General features: G+C 38.2%; 1 protein-coding gene and 1 long non-coding RNA gene across 3 annotated transcripts in view; one reads left to right on the top strand and one right to left on the bottom strand.

Moving 5' to 3' along the window:
• EXOC2 (exocyst complex component 2) overlaps positions 1–23,044 on the bottom strand; it is a 277,000-nt gene that overhangs the window by 123,479 nt on the left and 130,477 nt on the right. For both annotated transcript variants that reach the window (XM_047859097.1, XM_047859098.1), the window contains 3 exons: positions 19,766–19,890; positions 361–426; positions 35–192 (listed from right to left, as the gene is read on the bottom strand). In XM_047859097.1, the coding sequence (XP_047715053.1) occupies positions 35–192; positions 361–426; positions 19,766–19,890 (349 nt within the window). The remainder of the gene's footprint in view (positions 1–34; positions 193–360; positions 427–19,765; positions 19,891–23,044) is intronic.
• LOC125165786 (uncharacterized) lies at positions 7,009–22,392 on the top strand. Its single transcript, XR_007152223.1, has 4 exons — positions 7,009–7,085; positions 18,003–18,110; positions 20,119–20,232; positions 20,888–22,392. It is a non-coding gene; the product is annotated as an uncharacterized LOC125165786 (long non-coding RNA).

The following is a 23,044-nucleotide window of genomic DNA, read 5'->3' as shown; positions in this document are numbered from 1 at the left end:
GACATTCTTGTTAAAAAAGATATTCCATATTTACCTTATGGTCTGGATGACATGAGCAAGCCACTGTCCTGACAGCTCAGACTTCACCTCCCAGCCTCCATACTGCCTCACTCCACACTCTGGGATGCTAAGTGGGAGCAGGGCTCCACGGATCAACTTCACAAGACACTGCATTACTTCTTGAATCATTTTCTAGACAATGATGAAAGTAAAACTGCATTGAAAGTCATTAATTTGATTAAATCAACTAAAGGACTCTGCGTGAACAATGATGAATAGTTCGAACATAAAGTTTTCTAGCAACTTTGGTTGAGAAAATCCTATCTTGTGAAAAAGTCTACACGCTTATCCTTAACTTACCTTAAAATCATTTTGTCTTTGCCTTACATTCTTCGATCTTTCAATCTGGCCTGATTTCTCTGCAGTCTTAAAAATCAAAACAGCAAAATAAAATATATTAGTTATCTCTAGAAATAATGTATAAAAATAGGAAATACTTTAGCAGCTGTATATAAAGAGAGCATTGTATACGGTTGTAACTTGATTAAAAGGAATGTATAAGACAAAATCTAAGTTTGTGACTTAAAAACAGACTTAATTAGAAAACCTTTCTTATTCCAACAAGAAGTTACTTATCCTAAAACCTTTAAGTGCAATTCGTATAAATAAACCTAAGCATTAAGCTGAAATTACCTTTTCTGTAGGTGAATTTCATGTGCCATGCTCATCAACAATTTTATATATTAAGCCTAAATCATACCCAAGACAACATTTTCAACCTTATTTTTCATTAGCTGGTACAGAAGTAAAAGGAAGAGTAAACTCTGGATTAATGTCTAAGAATCTTAGGATATCCATTCCCTTCCCTTAAACATTTATAAATAAGCATTATATTTGGCATTTTATTTTTACAAAACTAAAAGTCACGATTCTTCTTTCAGGGATTTTACTGTCTAATTTAGGAGAGAATATATTCTAGAATCCTAGAATTAAATTTTTATTTGTTTCCTGCTAGCCGTACTTTCCTTTGATATTCCTTTCTCCTTAAAGTAATATTTGGAAGACTACACTGATTAAAACAGAAATCTATTCAATTGGATTTCATTTAACTTTTTATTTCCAAATTTTCTAACAACTAAATATTACCATATAACATGCCTGGGAAGGGCAAGCCTAGAAAACTTTCCAAATAAAGGAAAAATAACAAGATGGTATGATGTAAACGAAAATTCTGATAATTCATTAACATAATGCAAAATTATCCTTTAAAGTTGAAATGCTTATGTATTATTGGTTAGAGACATGTCAAAAGAACTTTCAAGTTAAGAACAACTGCATTATAGGGGCGCCTGGATAGCTCAGTCAGTTAAGCGCCCAACTCTTGATTTAGGCTGAGGTCAAGATCTCACAGTTTGTGAGTTTGAGCCCCACACCTGACTCCTCATTGACTGTGGAGCCTGCGTGGGATTCTCTCTCTCTGCCCTTCTCCCCCTCTCTCAAAATAAACTTAAAAAAAAAAAGATTATAAATGATTATGATACTGACATCAAGTTGATTTTAAAATACAGTGTTATATATATCTTTTGTATAAGCTAGAGAAACAATGTATAGAGTTCATTATTATGATGAATAGTACTAATGTGAATGACTAAAAGAAGGGTAAGGATTGCTAAATGTTTTCGACAAAAACCATCAGATGTACCTAATAAAAAGCGGTCAACATACATACACATACATACCTCTTCAGGCTCTGATTTACATTTATTTTACAATTTTATATTAAATTGTAGCTTTTTATCATTTAAAAACATTTTTTGGGGGGGTGCCTGGGTGGCTCAGTCGGTTGAATGCCCAACTTTGGCTCAGATCATGATCTCATGATCAGGAGTTTGAGCACTGTGTCGGGCTCTGTGCTGACAGCTCAGAGCTTGGACCCTGCTTCAGATACTGTGTCTCTGGCTCTCTCTGCCCCTCCCCCACTTGCACTCTCTCAAAAATAAACATTTAAAAAAAATTTTTTTTTTTAATTTTAACATTTATTTTTGAGAGACAGAGACAGAGAGTGAGTGGGGAAGGGGCAGACAGAATCCAAAGCAGGCTCCAGGCTCTGAACAAGCTGTCAGCACAGAGCCTGATACAAGGCTCAAACCCAGGAACTGTAAGATCATGACCTGAGCCGAAGTTGGACGCTCAACTGACTGAGCCATCCAGGCGCTCCTACCATTTTGTCTTTGTAGAAATGCACGTTTGCTTTAAAAGATAAAAGTTTAATTTTTGAAAAATCTAAACCTAAAATTCACTTCAGTAATGTCAATAAGCCAATTCCTAAAATTTACTAGGCAACAACACTCAAAATTTTTTGAACACCAGGATTTAATTCAGAAGCTGATGTTTTTGTCCCTTTATTTTTAAGACAAATGAGAAGTAATTAAAGTGTTTTAAAGCAACAGTGAGAACTGACTAGAGGGGCTAATATTAGGAGCACAGCCAGCCAGGAGGATGCTACACTAACCAGGTGAGCAATCACAGCACCTTAGACAAAAGGAGGTAGAGCATGAACTCCTGTTGATGGCTTAGACACAGGCTTCCAAGGTAGAGTAAACTGATCATGGCAATTCTACTGGGTGTTGCAGTGAGAAAGGAGAGATGATGTCAAGAGTGACTGCCATCTGAGTCATGACTACTCAGGTAAGTCCAACCAGCCTTGAATGTCTGTTAGCCTACTTTCTGTTTCTGTCAAGTATGATGCTCTGATTCAAAGTAACACTTTGGGCAATATAGTGGCCTAGGTGTAGAAAAACAAATGAATGGCCACAGCCTTACTGAGGTGATGAATTAACTATTCTCTAAATACTGCAGTTTGTCAGGTCTTAGTCCTAAGCACTTTTTTCTCTATACACTCTCACTAATTCATTCTCATGGCTTCAAATATCATTTCTATGTAATGCCTTCCTATTTTGGATTCTGCACTCAATTCCAACATGTGTGGGTAGGGGTAGGGGCCTCCCCTTAAAAACAAGCAGTTTTCCAGATACCAGCTGTGAGAAGTGACATGATTCATTTTCAGAAATACCAGATAAAAGCTGTGCTGTCTAGTAGCAAGAGGTTTACAACCTATTGGAAATGCGTACAAACTGCCCGCCAAAAATGCAGTCCCAAACCCTTAAGACACTGCACTTCCTGGTTCCTCTTCCCCACCCCCTCTCCATTTTGCAGTCTTATTTTTCGCAGGCTTCACAATGAGTATGCATCAGAGAACTGAAGTCTCTGTGTCACCTCAAGGAATGTACATTTGTTCCAAACAGACTACTTTTTGGCCTTACAAGGGCATAGGTGACTTCCCAGTAAGGCTATAACCTCTGTAGTACTCAGCCAATGAGGAATCAGGAGAAGGACTTCGTGCTAGGAGATAAACTGCCTACCGTAACTGCCACCCACTCTTGCAAGAGTGTTGATTTAAAGCCTTGCTTCACTGTGCTCCGAGTCTCTGCATCCCTCCTTTGATTGGGGCAGTGGGCTTATTTGTCACACCAGCTGAGTGTCCTACAATTCAACTCACTTCTGACACTCTCTACCTGGGAATAAAGTGAGATCCCACAGGTAAGGGCTTAGTCCTACAAGATTTGTGCCACCCCCTCCCCCTAACACTTAGATGCCAATTTCAAGACCAGGTTGTTACCTGTGCTTCTGACCTACTGGCTATATAGATTGGACATTCCCATGACTTGCTGCCTAGGTTCAAATAATTTGTTAGAATAGCTCATAGAACTCAGAAAATGTGTTCACTCACTCAATTACCAGTTTATTATAAAAGGATATAATTCAGAAATGGCCAGGTGGAAGAGATGCATAAGGCAAAGTATAGGAAAAGGGTGCAGAACTTCCATGCAGTCTCCAGGCAAGCCACCTTCCCTGAATTTCCAAAAATTCACCAACCTGGAAGCTCTCTGAACCCTGTCCTTTGGGTGTTTAAGGAGGTTTCATTAACACAGGCACAACTAATAAAATCACTGGTCATTGTCAACTGATTCAACCTCCAGCTCCATTCCTCTCCCAAGAGGTCTGAGGGTGAGACTGAAAATTCCAACCCTCTTCCTCCATAGGTGGGGACAAAAGTAACATAACATAACATAACATAACATAACATAACATAACATAACATTACTTCTGCATTCCTCACTTAGGAAATTCTCAGGGTTTTAGGAGCTCTATGCCAGAAACCAGAAGACCAAATATATATTTCTTATATATAACCACAATGTCACACTTCCAAATTTATATTTCCAGCCCAAATCTTTCCTCTGAAGCCCAAATTTGAATATCAGATTGCCTACTTGATGTCTCTTCTTGAATAATTCACAGGAATTTCAAATCCAATACATTAAAAGTGGAAAACTGCATGTTCTTCAAGTCTTTCTGATGAGGGACTATAAAGCATGCTGAGGGCCAACACAAGCTAGTACACTCCCCACCCCCAGGAGGGACATATGTGATATTCCTCAGGTACTCCTGGATGCCCAAGAACAAAGGAAAGAAAAGAAAACAAATGGCTAACTGATAAAGATCACAGTCGTGCAGGACACAGTCTCCATCAGTTTACAAATACCTTAGTAAATTACAAGAAAAAGGCAATCTTATCAATAGCCTAATATCCAGAAACTTATAGACTCAAGTTTCCTGGAGCCCATAGTATCACCATCCCAACCATTCTGATGTGGGGAACAAATGCAAGAAGAAAAGGGCAGGTGAAATTAAATTTCTTTATAACCTGCAGCCCTCTGGCAAATACTTGGGGCAACACAAAGTATAACATTACTTCAGGAACTCCTCACTATCTATCTTAATGTTAATGCTTCGCTAGAGGGAAAAACAACCTTAGCTTGACAATAGGTAGGCCTCCAGTAATCTGTCAGTCTTCAGCACATGAAAGCCTCTTCCGAAACTTCTCTTTTAACTTTACCTCTCCCTAGTACATGGTATATAACCAGCCATACAACAACCCCAGTGCAGCTCTTTCTTCCCACAGGCTTTAATAAAATCACTTTTTTGCACCGAAAAAGAAAACCAAAGATGGAGGCATCAGAATTCCAGACTTCATGATGTACTACAAAGCTGCAGTCATCAAGACAGTATGGTACCAGCACAAAAACAGATACTCAGATCGATGGAACAGAATAGAGAACCCAGAAATGGACCCACAAACGTATGGCCAACTAAGTTTTGACAAAGCAGGAGAGAATATCCAATGGAATAAAGACAGTCTCTTCAGCAAATGGTGCTGGGAAAACTGGACAGCAACATGCAGAAGAATGAACCTGGACCACTTTCTTACACCATACACAAAAATAACTAAAAAATGGATGAAAGACCTAAATGTAAGACAGGAAGCCATCAAAATCCTAGAAGAGAAAGCAGACAAAAACCTTTTTGACCTTGGTCGCAGCAACTTCTTACTCAACATGTCTCTGGAGGTAAGGTTAAAAAAAGCAAAAATGAACTATGGGACCCCACAAACCCCACTGTCACCTCAGAGCTTCATCATTTCTGACTTCATAAGTGGCATACCTACTCACTCAGGGGTCGGTCCATTTGGTAGCTCTATGTTAATTCCTGTCCTTATCTTACTCACCAGATTTATCAGTAAGTTTGGTCAACACTACTTCCAAAATACAAATGAAATCCATCATTTTCTTTCCAACTCCACTAACAAACCTTAATCCAACCACCATCATTTCCTGTCCAGACAGCTTGAACAGCTTACCCACTTTGATTTTTATTCCCTGACAATTCATTCTTGAATAGGTAACCAAAGTGGTCTTTTTAAAACCAAAACTCTGATCAGGTCACTCTACCACTTACAGTCCATGCATGGCTTCCTACCACACTTGGAATGTAAATCCCTTACCATGTCTGTACAACAAAGCCCTGTCAATTGGTCCCTGCTCAGTATACTCAGGATGTTATGACCTTCTGTTTTTCAAATATGCCAAACTCTTTTCCTTGGCTTTGCATGTGGCATTGTCTCTGCCTAATACATTTTTTCTCCCTGATTCTTCGTAAGGTTGTTTCCTTCTCATGCTTTGAGTTTTAGTTTCAATATCATCTCCACAGAGAGATCTTCCAGGATCTCCATCCCACTACTGACATTCTTTATCTTAGAACCCTATTTCTTTTATAGCTGTTAGCAAAATTTAGGATAATTTTTTAAAAAAATTATTTTGGGGAACACCTGGGTGGCTCATTTGGTAAAGTGTCTGACTTCAGCTCAGGTCATGATCTCATGGTTCATGAGTTTGAGCCCCGCATCAGGCTGTGCGCTGCGCACTGAGCCTGCTCTGGATCCTCTGTCTCCCTCTCTCTCTGCCCCTCCCCCACTCATTTCTCTCTCTCTCTCTCTTTCTCTCTCTCTCTCTCAACATAATAAACATTTAAAAAAATTATTTTGGTTCTTTCTCTCCAGGAGGGGAGAGATCATGTTTATCTTGGTCATCTTTATATATATATATATTTTTTTCAATTTATGCATGTGTGGGTTATGTGTACATACACGTATACGTGTGTGTGTATGTAAATCTATCAGTGCCTGGCACATAGAGTGTTCAGGGTATTCATGAAATATTTGGTGAATGAAGGATCACCTAGGGTTAGGGTTAGTGTTCTTCAGGACCTCCTGGGATATATTTCAGAAAGCCTGAGGGCCCTGAACAGTACTGTAATAATCTGACGTTTTTCTTTAAAAAACTCAAAGTCCTGGGTCTCCACATGGCAGACTGGCCCTTTGAAGGGTATCTGCTAGGCATAATCCTATGATATACTCCTGAAAAGTCCAACAGACTTACTGTTCTCCTAGAGATTTAAGATATCAACAAAAGGGTATGCAGAAGTTTAAGAATTTCCTAGGGGTTAGGAGGACTACTGTAGGTGTGGAATTCAGATGTTGCTGAGGAGCCCTGTACCTACTGTGATGTCAGGAGGCACAAATGACACTGGAATTCTATACTGCAAAATCTAAGTTAAGGACCTTGTGATGGTTAAGTCTATATGTCAACTTGACTGCGCCCCATATTCCTTTAACATTATTCTGGGTAAGTCGGTGAAGGTGTTTTTGGATGAGATTAACATTTGAATTGGTAGGCTGAGAAAAGCAGATTGCCCTCCTTAATGAGGGTGGAACCCACCCAATCAGTGGAAGGCCCGAATACAACAAGAAAACTGACCTTCCCTCCAGTAAGGGGGAAATCCTCCAGCTTGACTGCTTTGACTGAGGACACTGAACTGAAACACTGGTACTTCCTGGGTCTTAAGCCTCTTGGCTTTCAGACTGGAACTACAACATACGCATTCCTGGGTTTCCTGCTTGATTACTGCAGATTTTGGGACTTGTTAACCTCTATAATCATGTGAGCCAATTCCTTATGGTAAATCTTTCTCTATATACACAGTTAGATACAGAATCAACATCCTATTGGTTCTGTTTCTCTGAACCCTAACACACGCTGGTTTAGTATGTTGTGGACAAAGGGATGAAGCTCTGAAATAAAGGTGCAATTTATTTCAATAATGAGTCAAGCCAGTATAAAATTCTAAGTATATTGATCAGTTGGTGCCTTTCTAATTATATCTGTCACAGTACCTAATACTGAACTTTCTGTTTAATGCGCTAGTTATTTCATAGTCCTTCTGTGAAATATTTTTAAATCAAAGAAAAGAGTGAAAAGCAATTTTTAAAATTTGATTATTTATCAAAATTAAAACTAAATTTTGCCCATCAAAGAGGTATTAATGAGTGCATAATGGCATCTAGTAGACAAAATAATCTGTGAACTTTAAGGACTGGTCTCCAAATATATAGAGAGTGGAAGGGGACAGGAATTAATTGTAAGGCATACCTCTTAAAATTATCAATTAAAAAAGTTACTTATTATTTTAATTTGATGAAGAGTCAAATATCTTTAACATACTGAACTATATAATTTTTGCCCTATTTTTAAAAGAAAATCTAATTTGGGAACATAAAGTGCATTTTAATCTACATTTTATGAGTTATGCAACTTAAAAAATGTCAATTACTAATGTTGAAAATTATTTGGATGCTTTACAATTTTTCATTCCAAATTATACTATATTTAAAATATGTCTAAAGGTGAGATCTCAAGCTACTGTTAACCATTTCTTTAAAAACCTTAACTCTTTCCTGCACACACAGACCAAAACTACTTTGTGGTGAGACCAACGGCTAGATTTCACTGTTTTGATTCATGTATGTTACTTCACATGGGCATGACTGGTTTGAAGAACTATTTTTTAAACTGTTGGAAACTCCATCTAAATATTTAACGGATGGGCTCTTAATAAAGCAAATAGTTACTATAACTAGAAAAAATTTTTCAGGTAAATTTTGTTTAAATATTACAGAGCTTTCTTGTATGAGTTTGAATACCAAGTATCAAAAACCTCAGAACTCTTCCCAGTTTTAATTTAATTAAGTTTCAGGATTTCACTAGTAAACTGACATGGTAGGCACACGTTCCTAACTCATCCATTCCTTTCTAGTACCCTTAGTGTCTTTCTAGATTTTCAATAGAGGGTAGACAATTTAAAAACATGCCCAGATCTGCATAATGAATTACACTTAATTAACAATAATTACTAACAACTCTTAAAAGCTTACAAATACCACAGACATATCCAATTCAGTACAACTAATGTTTCACTAAAATATCTCAGATCAAGGGACACCTGGGTGACTCAGTTGGTTAAGCATCCGATTCTTGATTTCGGCTCAGGTTATTTTTTTTTTTTTTTTTAATGAAATTTACTGTCAAATTGGATTCCATACAATCGGCTCAGGTTATGATCTCACATGAGACTGAGTCTCAGGTGGGCTCGATTGTGAGACTGAGCTTTCAGCATGGAGCCTGCTTGGGACTTTCTCTCTTCCTTTCTCTCTCTCTCCCCCCCCCCTCCCTTTCTCTCTACCCCTCCCCTGCTCCCGCTCTCTGAATGAATGAATGAATGAATGAATGAATGAATGAATAAATACCCAGATCAAAAACTTGGGAATTTTACAAACTCCAAAAAGACTCAAAATAAGGCAACTACGATCCTTGTGTGGTAGGCCACCTACAGGAACCAATCAAATTGGAAGGAAGAAACATTTGACTGGAAACAAATAACTAGGTTTAAAATCCATTTCCTAAGGTACTAATTCTTTTGATGAGTCAATCTATCTTGACATTATTCACCATGACTCTAGCAGTTCATCAGTCTACTATTTCTTAATGCTACTAAACTTTGTTCCCTGAATCAGTATTATGTGCCACGCCAATGAGATTTCAAGTACTGGAATAAATATTTTTTCCAAATAATAAGAGCACATTTTCATTGACCTGCTGGACACTGCTATAAGTACTTCACTGACATAACTCGTTTAATTCTCAAACCAGAACTATACAACTAGGCATAAAGAAGTAAAGTTATTTGCCTAAGGTTACAGCTAGTAAGTGAAATATATTGGATGTTTCTATTAAAACACTTCATGTTCTCTAAGAGGAGCTGTGCACACAATCTGTCCAAGGCACTTATATGGAAGCATCTACCTTTCCAGTTGTCATGAGCAATCAGGATTAGAGGCGGATCAGATAAGAAGGGGAAGTTATGCCATGATATGGGTGGTACAGCTGTTCCCCACTGTGGCAGAGGGCAAGAAATCCAAACGTGTCCTCAGCACACAGTCACACAACTCTCATGCAGCTAAGAGGAATAAAAATGCAAATTGATGGAGACATGTATGAAAGCAGAATGTTGAGAAAACTTTTTTCAGGACACCAGAAAAGCTGAAATTAAAACATTCTCTTCCTTGGTCTGGGAGGAGCTAAGATGAAGGTGTGTAGAAAATAGAGGTTTGTAGAAAATCCTAGGCTTGTCCTCAAATACCACTAGATAACTATCAAATCATTCTGAATACCCAAAAATCTCCCTGAGGACTGACAGAACAAACTATACAACTAAAGGAAGAGAAGAAGTGCAGAGATGTGGTTTGAGGGACAAACAGATCACAAGTGCTGTGGAGGAGAGGAAGTCCTGGTCTTGGAGAAAGGCAAGAGAGAGAGTGGAGTGCCCAGGGAAATGAATAAGGAGAACACTTCCCCAAAGCCAGTGGCTGGGAAAATGAGAAGAGCTGATTTTTGTGAGTGTTTGCAACCAGTAGGGCTCAAAGACTGGAGTTGTAGAGGTTGGCAGGTTTGGCTGGGATAGACACATGAGGGCATTGCCCCACTCCTGGAGAGAAAGCAGGCAAGCAACCCTGGCAGCAGAAAGAAATCTGAGGATCACCTAAGGTGCATAGGGAGAGACTGTTTGCTCTTCTTGAAGCATACCTGTGAGAGGTAACATTCACAAACACACCTCTTGGGGGACAAAAGAACCAGAGGGAGCCATTTCCTTTGCCTGCACCTAAGCACAGGTGCAGAGACATGTGCTGAGGGTGGCAAACCTGGACACTGACTGTTTAGCCTACTTGCTCCAAATCCCACGCCCCTGAACTCTTGTGTGACTGCTCTTCTGGGTTAATCCTCCATCTGTCCCAACCCAGGAAGACCCTCCCCCAGAAGACCAGCACAGGCCCCCACTATAGCAGCTCCTTAAAGTTTGTGGAGTTTTAAAAGTCAGCAGGCTTGGCTGGTATATAACCCAAAGTGCACTGGACTGCTCCAGGCAGACAAATAATGTGGACACAGATAGCATGAAAACACCAATCTGAGCGGTGCCTGGGTGGCTCAGTCGGTTAAGCATCCGACTTCGGCTCAGGTCATGATCTCACACTCTGTGAGTTCGAGCCCCACGTCGGGCTCTGTGCTGACAGCTCAGAGGCTGGAGCCTGCTTCGGATTCTGTGTCTCCCTCTCTCTATGCCCCTCCCCTGCTCATGCTCTGTCTCTCTCTGTCTCAAAAATAAATAAAAACATTAAAAAAAAATTTAGAAAAAAAGAAAACACCAATCTGAAAAACCCCTGGAATGAATGAGGGGGAAATTATTCACTTTTCTGGGAGTGCTTCTCCAAGACCAGCAAGCATGTAGACCACTCTCTGGAGACAAAGAAGCTGGCTAGCACCATTTTCCCTCCCCTCTCCCTCAGCATAAACCAACTTCAGTAAACAGCACAGTCCCAAAACTGGCTGCCTCACCTACTTACACCAAGTCTTATCCCCCTGCACTCTACTGGTACTGCTTTTCTTGGGCAAGTATACCTAAGAACCAGCACAGTAGGCCCCTTCCTCAGAAGACCGGCACAAACCCCCACACGCACTACATCTACTAACTATAGAGTTCTTCAAAACGTTAGGTGTGGTGGAAATAGCATCAGATCTCATTTAACAAATAGACCAGAGCACACCTAGTTAAAACTGGACACGCTTTGGCCAAGGTCCAAACACTCTCTGATGCAGACAGGGGAAACTCTGTAGACAACTGACCTGAGGGATAAAGCAGACAAAATACAGCAGCAGAGTACATGTAGTACACACCAGAGACACTTCCTGAAGCTCCAGGCCATGGACATTATAGGACTACTCTTTCATAAAGCCATCACTCTCAGGAGCAGGAGAAGACAGAGACCCAGATAAAGTACACAGATGGAGGAATTCATCCCAAAAGAAAGAACAAGAAAAGGTCACAGCCAGAGATCTAATCAAAACATAAATAATATGCCTGATGCAGAATTTAAAGCAACAGTGAAAAGGATACTTGCTGGGCTTGAGAAGAGTATGGAAGACATCAAGGGGACTCTTACCACAGAGATAAGAGAGATAAAAAACAACCAGTCAGAAATGAAAAATGCAGCAACTGAGATTCAAAACAGACTGGATAAAATGACCACAAGAATGGAAGAAACACAGGAATGAATAAGTGATCCTTATTCAGACATCCAGATCCAGGAGTAAGAGAGAACTCCCATCAAAATCAACAAAAGCAGACCAACCCCAAGATATACTGTAGTTAAATTTACAAAATATAGTGATAGCAAAAAATCCTAAAAGAAGACAAAAGAAGTCCCTATACTACAATGGAACACCCATAAGGCTAGCTGCAGATCTCACCACAGAAACTTGGCAAGCCAGAAGGGAGGGGCACAATATATTCAACATGCTGAATGGGAAAAATTTGCAGCCAAGTATAATCTACCCAGCAAAGCTATCATTTAGAATAGAAGGAGAGATAAAGAGATTCCCAGACAAAGAAAAACTAAAGGATTCTGTGAACACTAAACCAGCCCTGCAAGAAATATTAAAGGGGACTCTTTGAGTGGGAAGGAAATACCAAAAGAAAGAAAGACTAGAAGGGACAGAGAAAATCTCCAGAAACAATGACAAAACAGGTAATAAAATAGCACTAAATACATATCTATCAATAATTACTCTAAATGTAAATGGACTAAATGCTCTTTTGATTAAAAGACATAGGGTATCAGAATGGATTAAAAAAAAAAAAACAAAACCCACAACCAAACCCATCTATATGCTGCCTACAAGAGATTAATTCTAGACCTAATGACATGTGCAGATTGAAAGTGAGGGGCTGGAGAAACATTTATCATGTAAATGGACTGTAAAAGAAAGCCAGAGTAGGAATACTTGTAACAGACAAACTAGATTTTAAACCAAAGACTATAACAAGAGATTAAAAAAAAAAAGAAAAGCCACTATATCATAATAAAGGGGACTATCAAACAGAAGACACAACAATTGTAAAAATTTATGCCCGCATCATGAAAGTGCCCAAATATGTAAAACAATTAGTAACAAACATACAGGAATTCTTTGATGATAACATAATAATAGTAGGGGTCTTTAACACCCCCAACTTACATCAATGGACAGATAATCTAAGCACAAAATCAACAAGAAAACAGTGTCTTTGAACGCCATACTGGACCTGATGGACTTAACAAATATATTCAGAACATTTCATCCCAAAGCAGCAGAAAACATTATTTTCAAGTGCACATGGGACATTCTACAGAATAGATCACATACTAGGTCACAAATCAGGCCTCACAAATACAAAAAATGTGAGATCATACCATGCATATTTTCTGATAATAATGAAATGAAACTTGAAGTCATCCACAAGAAAAAAATCTGGAAAGATGACAAATACAAAGAGATTAAACAACATCCTACTAAGAATGAATTGGCCAACCAGTAAGTCAAAGAAGAAATAAAAATAATACATGGAAACAAATGAGAATGAAAACATGATTATCTAAAGCCACTGGAATGCAGCAAAAGTCATCCTAAGAGGGCAGTATATAGCAATACAAGCCTACCTCAAGAAGCAAGAAAAGTCTCAAATAAACAACCTAACCTTACACCTAAAGTAGCTAGAAAAAGAACAACAAACAAAACTTAAAGCCAGCAGAAGGGAAATAATAAAGATTTGAAGTAAATGATATAGAAACTAAAAAACAATAGAAAAGATCGATGAAACCAGGAGCCGGTTCTTTGAAAAAATTAATAAAATTGATAAACCCCTAACCAGGCTTATCAAAAAGAAAAAAGACCCAAATCAATAAAATCACAAATGAAAGAGGACAAATAACCAACACCACAGAAATACAAACAATTATAAGAGAATATTATGAAAATTAAATGTCAACAAATTAGAAGAAATGGATAAATTCCTAGAAATATATAACTACCAAACCTAAAACTGGAAGAAACAGAAAACTTGAACAGACTGATAACCAGCAAAGAAACTGAATCAGTTATCAAAATCTCCCAACAAACAAAATTCCAGGGCCAGATGGCTTCACAGGGGGAATTCTACCAAATATTTAAAGAAGAGTTAAGGAGCACCTGGGTGACTCAGTCAGTTAAGTGTCTGACTTCAATTCAGGTCACGATCTCACAGTTTCCATTGAAGCCCTGCATCGGGCTCTGCGCTGACAGCTCGGAGCCTGGAACCTGCTTCAGATTCTGTGTCTTCCTCTCTCTCTCTTTGCCCCTCTCCTACTAGTGCTTTGTCTCTCTCTCAAAAATAAATAAACATTAAAAAAATAATAATAAAATAAGAAGAGTTAATACCTATTCTCAAACTATTCTGAAAAACAGAAATGGAAGGAAAATTTCCAAATTCATTCTATGAGATCAGCATTACTCTGATTCCAAAAACAGACAGACTCCACTAAAAAAGAGAACTACAGGTTGGTATCTTTGATGAACATGGATGAAAAATTCTCAACAAAATACAAATTAAATCCAACAGTGCATTAAAAGAATCATTCAGCATGATCAAGTGAGGTTGATTCCTGGGCTATAAGGTGGCTCAATATTCGCAAATCAATCAACATGATACAGATATTAATAAAGAAAGGATAAAAACCATATGATCCTTTCAGTAGATGCAGAAAAGCATTTGACAAAGTACAACATTGCTTTCATGATAAAAGCCCTCAACAAAGTTGATTTAGAATGAACTTCAACATAATAAAGGCCAATATGAAAAACGCACAGCTAATAGCATCTTCAATGGGAAAAAACTCAGAGCTTTTCCTCAATAGTCAAGAATGAGACAGGGATGTCGACTCTCACCAGTTATTTAACATAGTCCTAGCCATAGCAATCAGGCAACAAAAAGAAATAAAAGGCATCCCAATAGGTAAGGAAGAAGTCAAACTTTCACTGCTGATGACATATACAGAAAATCAAGACTCCAGCAAAAAATTGCTAGAACTGATACACAAATTCAGTAAAATCACAGGATACAAAATCAATGTACAGGGGCGCCCGAGTGGTTCAGTCAGTTAGGTATCCGACTGCGGCTCAGGTCATGATCTCACGGTTTGTGGGTTCCAGCCCTGCACCGGGCTCTGTGCTGACAGCTCAGAGCCTGGAGCCTGCTTTGGGTCTGTGTCTCCCTCACTCTCTGCCTCTCCCCCACTCTCACTTTGTCTCTCTCTTTCTCTCAAAAATAAATAAACATAATAAAAATTTTTTTTTAAAAATCAATGTACAAAAAGCTGTTGCACTTCTATACACCAATAATGAAGCAGCAGAAATAGAAATTAAAGAATTGATCTGATTTACAATTGCACCAAAACCCACAAGATACCCAGAAATAAATTTAACCAAAGAGGTAAAAGGTCTATAAAAAAGCACTGATGAGGGAAAATAAAAATAACACAAAGAAATGGAAAAACATTCCATGCTCATGGATGGGAAGAACAAACATTGTTAAAGTGTCTATACTCCCCACAGAAATCTACACATTTAATGCAATCCCTATCAAAATACCACTGGAATTTTCATAAAGTTACAACAAACAATCCTAAAATTTGTACAGAAGCACAAAAGAACTTAAATAGCCAAAGAAATCTTGAAAAATAAAAGCAAAGCTTGAGGCATCACAATTCCAGATTTCAAATTATACTACAAAACTATAGTCATCAAGACAGTATGGTAATGGCACAAAAAGAGACACATAGATCAATGGAACAGAATAGAAAATCCAGAAATGAACCTAGAACTATATAGTCAATCTTCAACAAAGCAGGAAAGTGTATCCAATGGAAAAAAGACAGTCTCTTCAACAAATGGTGTTGGGAAAACTGGACGGCAACATCCAAAAGAAAGAAACTGGACCACTCTCTTACACCATACACAAAAATGAATTCAAAATGGATGATTGACCTAAATGTGAGACAGGAACTCATTAAAATCCTAAAGGAGAAACTCTCTGACATCAGCTGTAGCAACTTCTTATTAGATATATCTCCTGAGGCAAGGGAAACAAAAGCAAAATAAACTATTGGGATTTCATCAAAATAAAAAGCTTCTGCACAATCAATAAGCAATCAACAAAACTAAAAGTCAACCTTCAGAATGGGAGAAGATATCTGCACATGACATACTGGATAAAGAGTTAGTATCCAAAATCTATAAAGCACTTATAAAACACAACACCTCAAAAAACAAATAATCGTTAAAAAATGGGCAGAAGACATGAATAAATGTTTTTCCAGAGAACACATACAGATGCCTAACAGACACAGGAAAACATGCCCACCATCTTTATCATAAGGGAAATACAAACCAAACTACAATAAGATATCACCTGACACCACTGAGAATGGCTAAAATTAACAACACAGGTAGCAAGAGGTATTGGTGAGGATGCAGAGAAAGGGGAACCCTCTTACACTGTTGGGTGGAATGCAAACTGGTGCAGCCACTGAGAGAACAGTATGGAGGTTCCTCAAAAAGTTAAAAATAGAACTACCCTACAATCCAGCAATTGCACTACTAGGTATTTACCCAAAGGATACAAAAATACTAATTCGAAGGGGCACATGCACCCCAATGTTTACAGCAGTATTATCAACAATAGCCAAATTATGGAAAAGAGTCCAAATGTCTATCAGCTGATGAATGGATAAAGTAGACATGGTAAAGGATAAAGAATCCAGATTCTAAGAGACATATGCACCCTGATGTTTATAGCAGCATTATCGACAGCCGAACTACGGAAAGAGCCCAAATGTCCGACTGCTGAATGGATAAAGATGTGACATACATATATGTGTGTGTGTGTGTGTGTGTGTGTGTGTGCGCGCACACGTGTGTGCATGCAATGGAATATTACCCAGCCATCAAAAAGAATGAAATCTTCCATTTGCAATGATGTGGAAGGAGCCAAAGAGTATTATGCTAAGTGAAGTAAGTCAGAGAAAGACAAATATTATATGATTTCTCTCATATGTGGAATTTAAGAAACAAAACAGAGGAACATATGGGAAGGGGAGTGGAGAGAAAAGAGGGAAACAAACCACAAGAGACTTTGAATGACAGAGAACAAACTGAGGGTTGATCAGAGGTTGGTGGCAGACGGGTTAGATGGGTGATGGGTATTAAGGAGGGCATTTATTGTGAGGAGCACTGGGTATTATATGTAAGTGATGAATCAGCAAAGTCTACTCCTGAAACCAATATTATACTATATGTGAACTAACTAGAATTTAAATAAAAATTTACAAAGATAAAAAAAGTAAAGAAGATTTGGGGTGTGTGTGCGTGTGTATGTATGTGTGTGTGCGTGTGTATGTGTACACATACACACAATGGAAAATTATTCAGCCATAAAGATGAATGAAATCTTGCCATTTGCAAGAATGTGGATGGAGGTAGACAGTATTATGCTAAGTGAAATAGGTCAGTCAGAGAAAGACAAATATAATATGATTTCACTCATATGTGGAATTTAAGAAACAAAACAAATGAACATGGGAGGAGAAAAGAGAGGCAAACCAAGAAACTGACTCTTAACTATAGAGAACAAATTGATGGTTAGGGAAGTAGGCTGAAGGGGAGGAGGTAGGTAGGGCACTGGAATGGTTTAAATTGATGAGTATTAAGGAGGGCACATGTGATGAGCCCCAGGTATTATATGTAAGTGATGAATCACTAAATTCTACACCAGAAACCAGTGTTATACTGCATGTTAACTAACTAAAATTTAAATAAAAATTTGTAGAAAAAAAAAAAATAAAGCATTCTCATCCTCAGTAGCAACAAGCAACTCTGCATTTATCAAGGGCAGCCAAACTCTACATTTATCTTATGGAAGACTCACTTCCCCTGTATAGTTAACTTTTCAATAGAGTTTTTGTATAATCAAGTGATACAAAAAGACAGAAGACATACATTATTTAATGCTATAATATTTTAATGTTATAAAGCACAGTAACTAATACACTGCTGAAAAGGAAGAAAAAAATATGGTGATAACTCATGCTTAAGAGCTCAGTTTTTATGCACTAAGGAGTTTTGTCATACACTATAGTTTTTCCATTTTTCATACACCAAGGAAATTTTATGGTTTAGATAACTAACCATTCATACAAACAAGGATCTACCTGGTTTAAAAGAAAAGAGTCAGTGAACCAATGAGAATTAAACATACAAAGGAAAACAAATTGCTCCAGAGAATAATTCTATTTCTTTTAGAAGTCGCGTGAATAAATGTCCATGGGTCAAGAGAGAAAAGATGGACCCCTGGAGTACCAAGACACCCAACCACTTTCCATGAAGGAGAAGAGGTCTTGAACCACAAAGGTGTGCTTACATCCAAAATACCAAAACCAGTTAGCCCTTCCCATATCCAATTTCTATGTTCTATTTCTATGCAAGTATAAAAGAGCAGGAAATAGCCATTATCCTCATGAAGATCTCTACCTGTCCCAGCTCCCAAGGACAAAAGGAGTTCTCTGTAGAGAGACGAAACCAGAGCTGTCGTCTCCTTGTTACAGGTGGGGCCTCTTTGGCAGCTGAAGGTGAAGGGCATTAGTGTCTACACTCCAGGGCCTGGGGGCTTTTCATGGGGCACTTGAACTGAGAGTCTGGAATGATGAGTCTGAATTCCGTGTGCTACACACAAAAATCAGTCATTATTGTGGAGGGAGAATGCCGCAGGCTGAGGGGCAAAGCACAAGATAGCACCCCACCCCTACCCCAGGTGGTATCTGTGTGATATTCCTGGACACTCCCAGCTACCCAAGAACAAAGGAAAGGGGTTTAAATGCTTGCAACTAAGGCAAATGAAAAATTAAATTCCCTTACTGACTGCAGCCCATTGACAAGTCCTTGAAACCAGCAGAGTGACCTAGCTTTAGGAGCTCAGCTGCCTCCAGGATGACACTTTGCTAGGGGCAAAAGAGAACCTTGACTTAACATTGTCTCAACCTCCTGAGGATCCTGTAAATCTACTTCCTTTATCTCAACTGCTCCAGGACATATGTTGGCAATCATGCTCCAAGCTTATGGCCCCTGATATGCATCTGAAGGGTCTCCTGACTGAGGTTTTATAAAATGGTGATAAGGGTGTTTCCCCAGCAACAGCTAGCCCCTCTGAGGTCCTGAAAACCTTGCTTCCAAAATTTCTTAGAGACTTATTCTGTCCCTGACTCCCTCCCAACCTGAGGGAATATAATGAGTTATCCCTCAGGACCCCAGTGCAGCTCTTCCTGCCCATGGGTCCTCTCCCCCCATGCTTTAATAAAATCACCTTTTTGCACCAAAGACATCTTCAAGAATTCTTTCTTGGTCGTTGGCTATGACCAAGACCCCACCATCACCCCAAAATTTCATCAATTATTTTCTGTTCATAATTTCTATGCTACCAATTATATTATGATTAAGACACTAAGTGAATGTGCGACTTTTGAAAATTTAAATGCAATAGCTTCTATGCGCTGATCACAGTGGGCTAGAAAACAAGATCATTTAATTCTTTCTGGCTAGAAACCTCCATAATTACATGGGTTATTTCAGACCCATGTGCAAGCTCCTTTTATCTTTGTTTTATCTTCGTTTTACCATTTGTTCATAATCAACTGTACAATAATTTCATCTATAATTTTACCTAACTGGCAATCTACTCAACTCTAAATCCTTGAAGATATTTCACATTTTCTTTTTTTCTTTAACTGACTCTCATTTAATCCTCATGACCACCTTTTGAGACAGATACTCCTACTCTCTTTTTACATTTGAGAATACTCTCAGAACAATGAAGTAACTTGTTTAAGATCATACAGCTATGAAGTGTTAGAGCTTTATAGAACTCTTAATTAATCTTAAAATATCTGACAATATTAATAGGCTTTGGGACTCAAGTTTTTAAAAAGTCACTTAGAAATCTGAAATTTTTTAAGACTAGAAATTAATTCACAATGACTTAGCGACATCTACAGTCAAATTTGTATACATACCTCACTGAAAAGGCTTCCATTAACATATGAAATCCAGAGTTTCCAGAAGTTAGGCAGCTGACTTAAAACAAGCTTGGTCAGTTTTTCAACAAATGCCACCCGGTGAGGAGTTTTGTATCTCCATGCTAAGGGGGGAAAATACTATGAATATACTTTGAGTCAAGAATAAAAATTGGTTTCAACATATTATTGCTCCCCCACCTAAAAATGTGTTGCACTTTGTCCCATTTTGGCTACAGAGCTTTAATTTATTGATAGACCAATATCAGTAAATGTTCTTTTCCACATCACACTACCAAAGCCTGCCAGCACACAGAATACACTTTAACCAGAGGTTCCTGTTTTTCTCAAAGGGGCATGGCAGACTGGTCTGGAGGGCACAGCAGGAGAAGGAGGATGCTTTGGCTTTTCAACCTTGTCTTCAGGATGTTCTACTTCCCTCAAAAGTCCTACCCTCAAACAGCAAAGTAAGGCAAAGTCAGGGCAAGGCCAATTAGACTTAAATTTGAGGCAAATATCAACCAGTTGGAAATACCACTGTATGGGGGTGCCTGGGTGGCTCAGTCAGTTAAGTGTCTGACTTCGGCTCAGGTCATGAACTCACAGTTCTTGAGTTCGAGCCCCACATCCAACTCTGTGCTGACAATCTAGAGCCTGGTGCCTGCTTCAGATTCTGTATGTCCTTCTCTCTCTGCCCCTTCCCAGCTTGCGCCATGTGTGCATGCTATCTCTCTCTCTCAAAAAATATATATAAACATCTAAAAAATTTAAAAAAAAGGAAATGCCACTATAACTTGATTCATTACTGAATTTTCACCATGTAAAAGGAACATATTCAAGTATAATCATATAATGAATAACTTCCCATGACAAAGAAATTTAAGAAAAAATAAAAATACTGAAGTTTCTTGGGTTACATATCATTTAATGCAGTTATTGTTGCAAGTGGGAAATAACATCTTATAGATTTCTTATGGGAATAAGTTCATTGGAATAAAAACAAATTAGTAATTTAAAGAGCATTAATCACTTCCAATCTCTTTCCTTTTTCTTTATTGCATTCTTTCCTGTTTCCTTCTTCCTCCATGCCTTGCTTCCTGGCCCTGCTGTTCTGTTTCACAGCCTCCAGCAGGAGCAGGCAGAGGCATCCCCACTGTCCAGTTTCACAGCAATGATCAGGAGAACTTCTGGGGTCAACTTCTAACTTCTATTCAGCAATTTCAAAGACCGGCCAGATAAGAGAACTTTATTAACTCCTTTATCAACTGTCAGCTTCCTTTCAAATTACTCCTAGGCAAAAAGTTTTGTTGCTATAATTACTGTTGTTATTCTGGGGGTGGGGGGGGTGGGGAGGAGGGAGATGGATTTTATTTTAAATGTTTCGTAGTATTTTAAAAAGACAAGATGTGGTTGGAAAAGAAAACTTAAAAGGTATACAGAACAAAGTCTATCTCCCACTAGTTCTCCATTTGCCCAGTTCCCAGCTGCAGCCATAAGAAACCACTGTTATTAGTCATTTGTGATTCTTTCTGAAATGTCTTTTATATACACAAGCAAATATAAATACATATTCTCCCCACCCACCCACCCAAATGTTCTTTCACACAAATGAAAGCAAACTCAACACAATCTTTTGACACTTGGCCTTTTTTTCATTTCACAGTGGATCCTGAAGTTCTTCCCTATTCGTACATAAAATGTTTCTTTTTTTCCCCCCACAAATACATTTGTGTACAGCTGACCCTTGAACAATACAGAGGCTAGAGACACCGATCCCCTGCACAGTCAAAAATCTATGAATAACTTCTGACTCCCCAAAAACTGAACTACTAATAGCCTACTGTTGACCAGGAAAGTTACCAATTACATAAAGCAGTCAATTAATATATATTTTATGTGTTATATGTATTATACTGTACCCTTACAATAATACCTTTTTAATTTTTTCTGTATTTCAATGATACCTGGTTCATCTTAAGAGTTTTTTCAAATTGTCACAAGTCTCCAAAAAACTTTCCAATATATTTACTGAACAAAATTTGTGTATAAGTAGACCTACACAGTTCGAACCAGTGTTGTTCAAGGGTCAAATGTATTTCATATTTTGTATGTATGATAATTTTTAAAAATTCCCTTTTAATGGATAAGACTGTTTCCAATGTTTTGTCATTAAAATTAGTACTTCAAAAAAAAAAAAACAAAATAAGTGTTTTAATCAATAACTTTTTACCTACAACATTTAGCACATTTGCAAGTATCAGTGTAGAATAAATTCTCAGAACAAGAACTTCTAGGTCCAAGAGTACATGAAGTTGTGATTTTGATAAGTATTATTAAACTGTCCTCTACAGGGATTCTTTACACACCCACCAGCAACACACATAAACACATATAAGCTTCTTTATAATCTTACCAATGAATAAACCAAATACATAAAACCTAAAACAATAAAAATTTAGGGATTTTGCCAAACTCACATCCCATCGTTCTTCATAGCCTTTTAAATTTTTACTGTGAGGCTGAATACCTGCCTTCATATACTTAAGAGCCATTCAGCCTTCCTATCTGTGGCCTACAGAGCCTCTTTACCTCTTAGGTATATTAGCCCTTTGTCTATGAGTTGGGGGGAAAAGCTTTAAATTGTTGTCACATACGTGAAAGGCATAGTTCTTTATTTAGGGGTACATTACAAACTGTACTTGTCTATTTGGCCAATATTTATTAAGTGTCCTGTGTCTTAATCCTGTGGCTATACCATAACGTCTATCTATGATGCTGACCACTAATAATGAACAGAACAGGTCTTTGCCTTCATGGAGTCTACAATTGAACAGACAACCAATGAAAGGAGTCCTAATGATAATGTGATATGAGTCTAATAAAATGAGGTATTTTTCATCTTGAGACAGAGCTGAAAGAGACAAAACAAATACAGATAAGCACTGTTTTCCAAATGGCAGGCAGCATGCTACATAGCATAGACCACAGCCCAGTGCGTGATGGGCCAATGATAATAAATAGGAGAAGAAAATCTAAAAACTGAAGCACTGAAACACGTGCCTCATGTGGTGGCAAGTAGACTGTTATGATATCTTCCCCCAAATTAGTGTTTCAAAGGTTTGAGCTCCTCCATGCAGCTACATTGATCATTACTTATATAACACTATTGTGAGAAATTCAACTAGTATCCTTATCTCATATATTCTTTGCAAGACTATTTGCTGGGAAATTAAAGTGAAAACACCCTATGCTGAACCAAGTCCTTGTTGGCTCTGATGC

This window comes from Prionailurus viverrinus, chromosome B2 (assembly GCF_022837055.1).
Source record: "Prionailurus viverrinus isolate Anna chromosome B2, UM_Priviv_1.0, whole genome shotgun sequence".
NCBI lineage: Eukaryota > Metazoa > Chordata > Mammalia > Carnivora > Felidae > Prionailurus > Prionailurus viverrinus.
The sequence above is the reverse complement of the archived record's forward strand: the minus strand, read 5'-3'. Positions and strand labels throughout refer to the sequence as shown.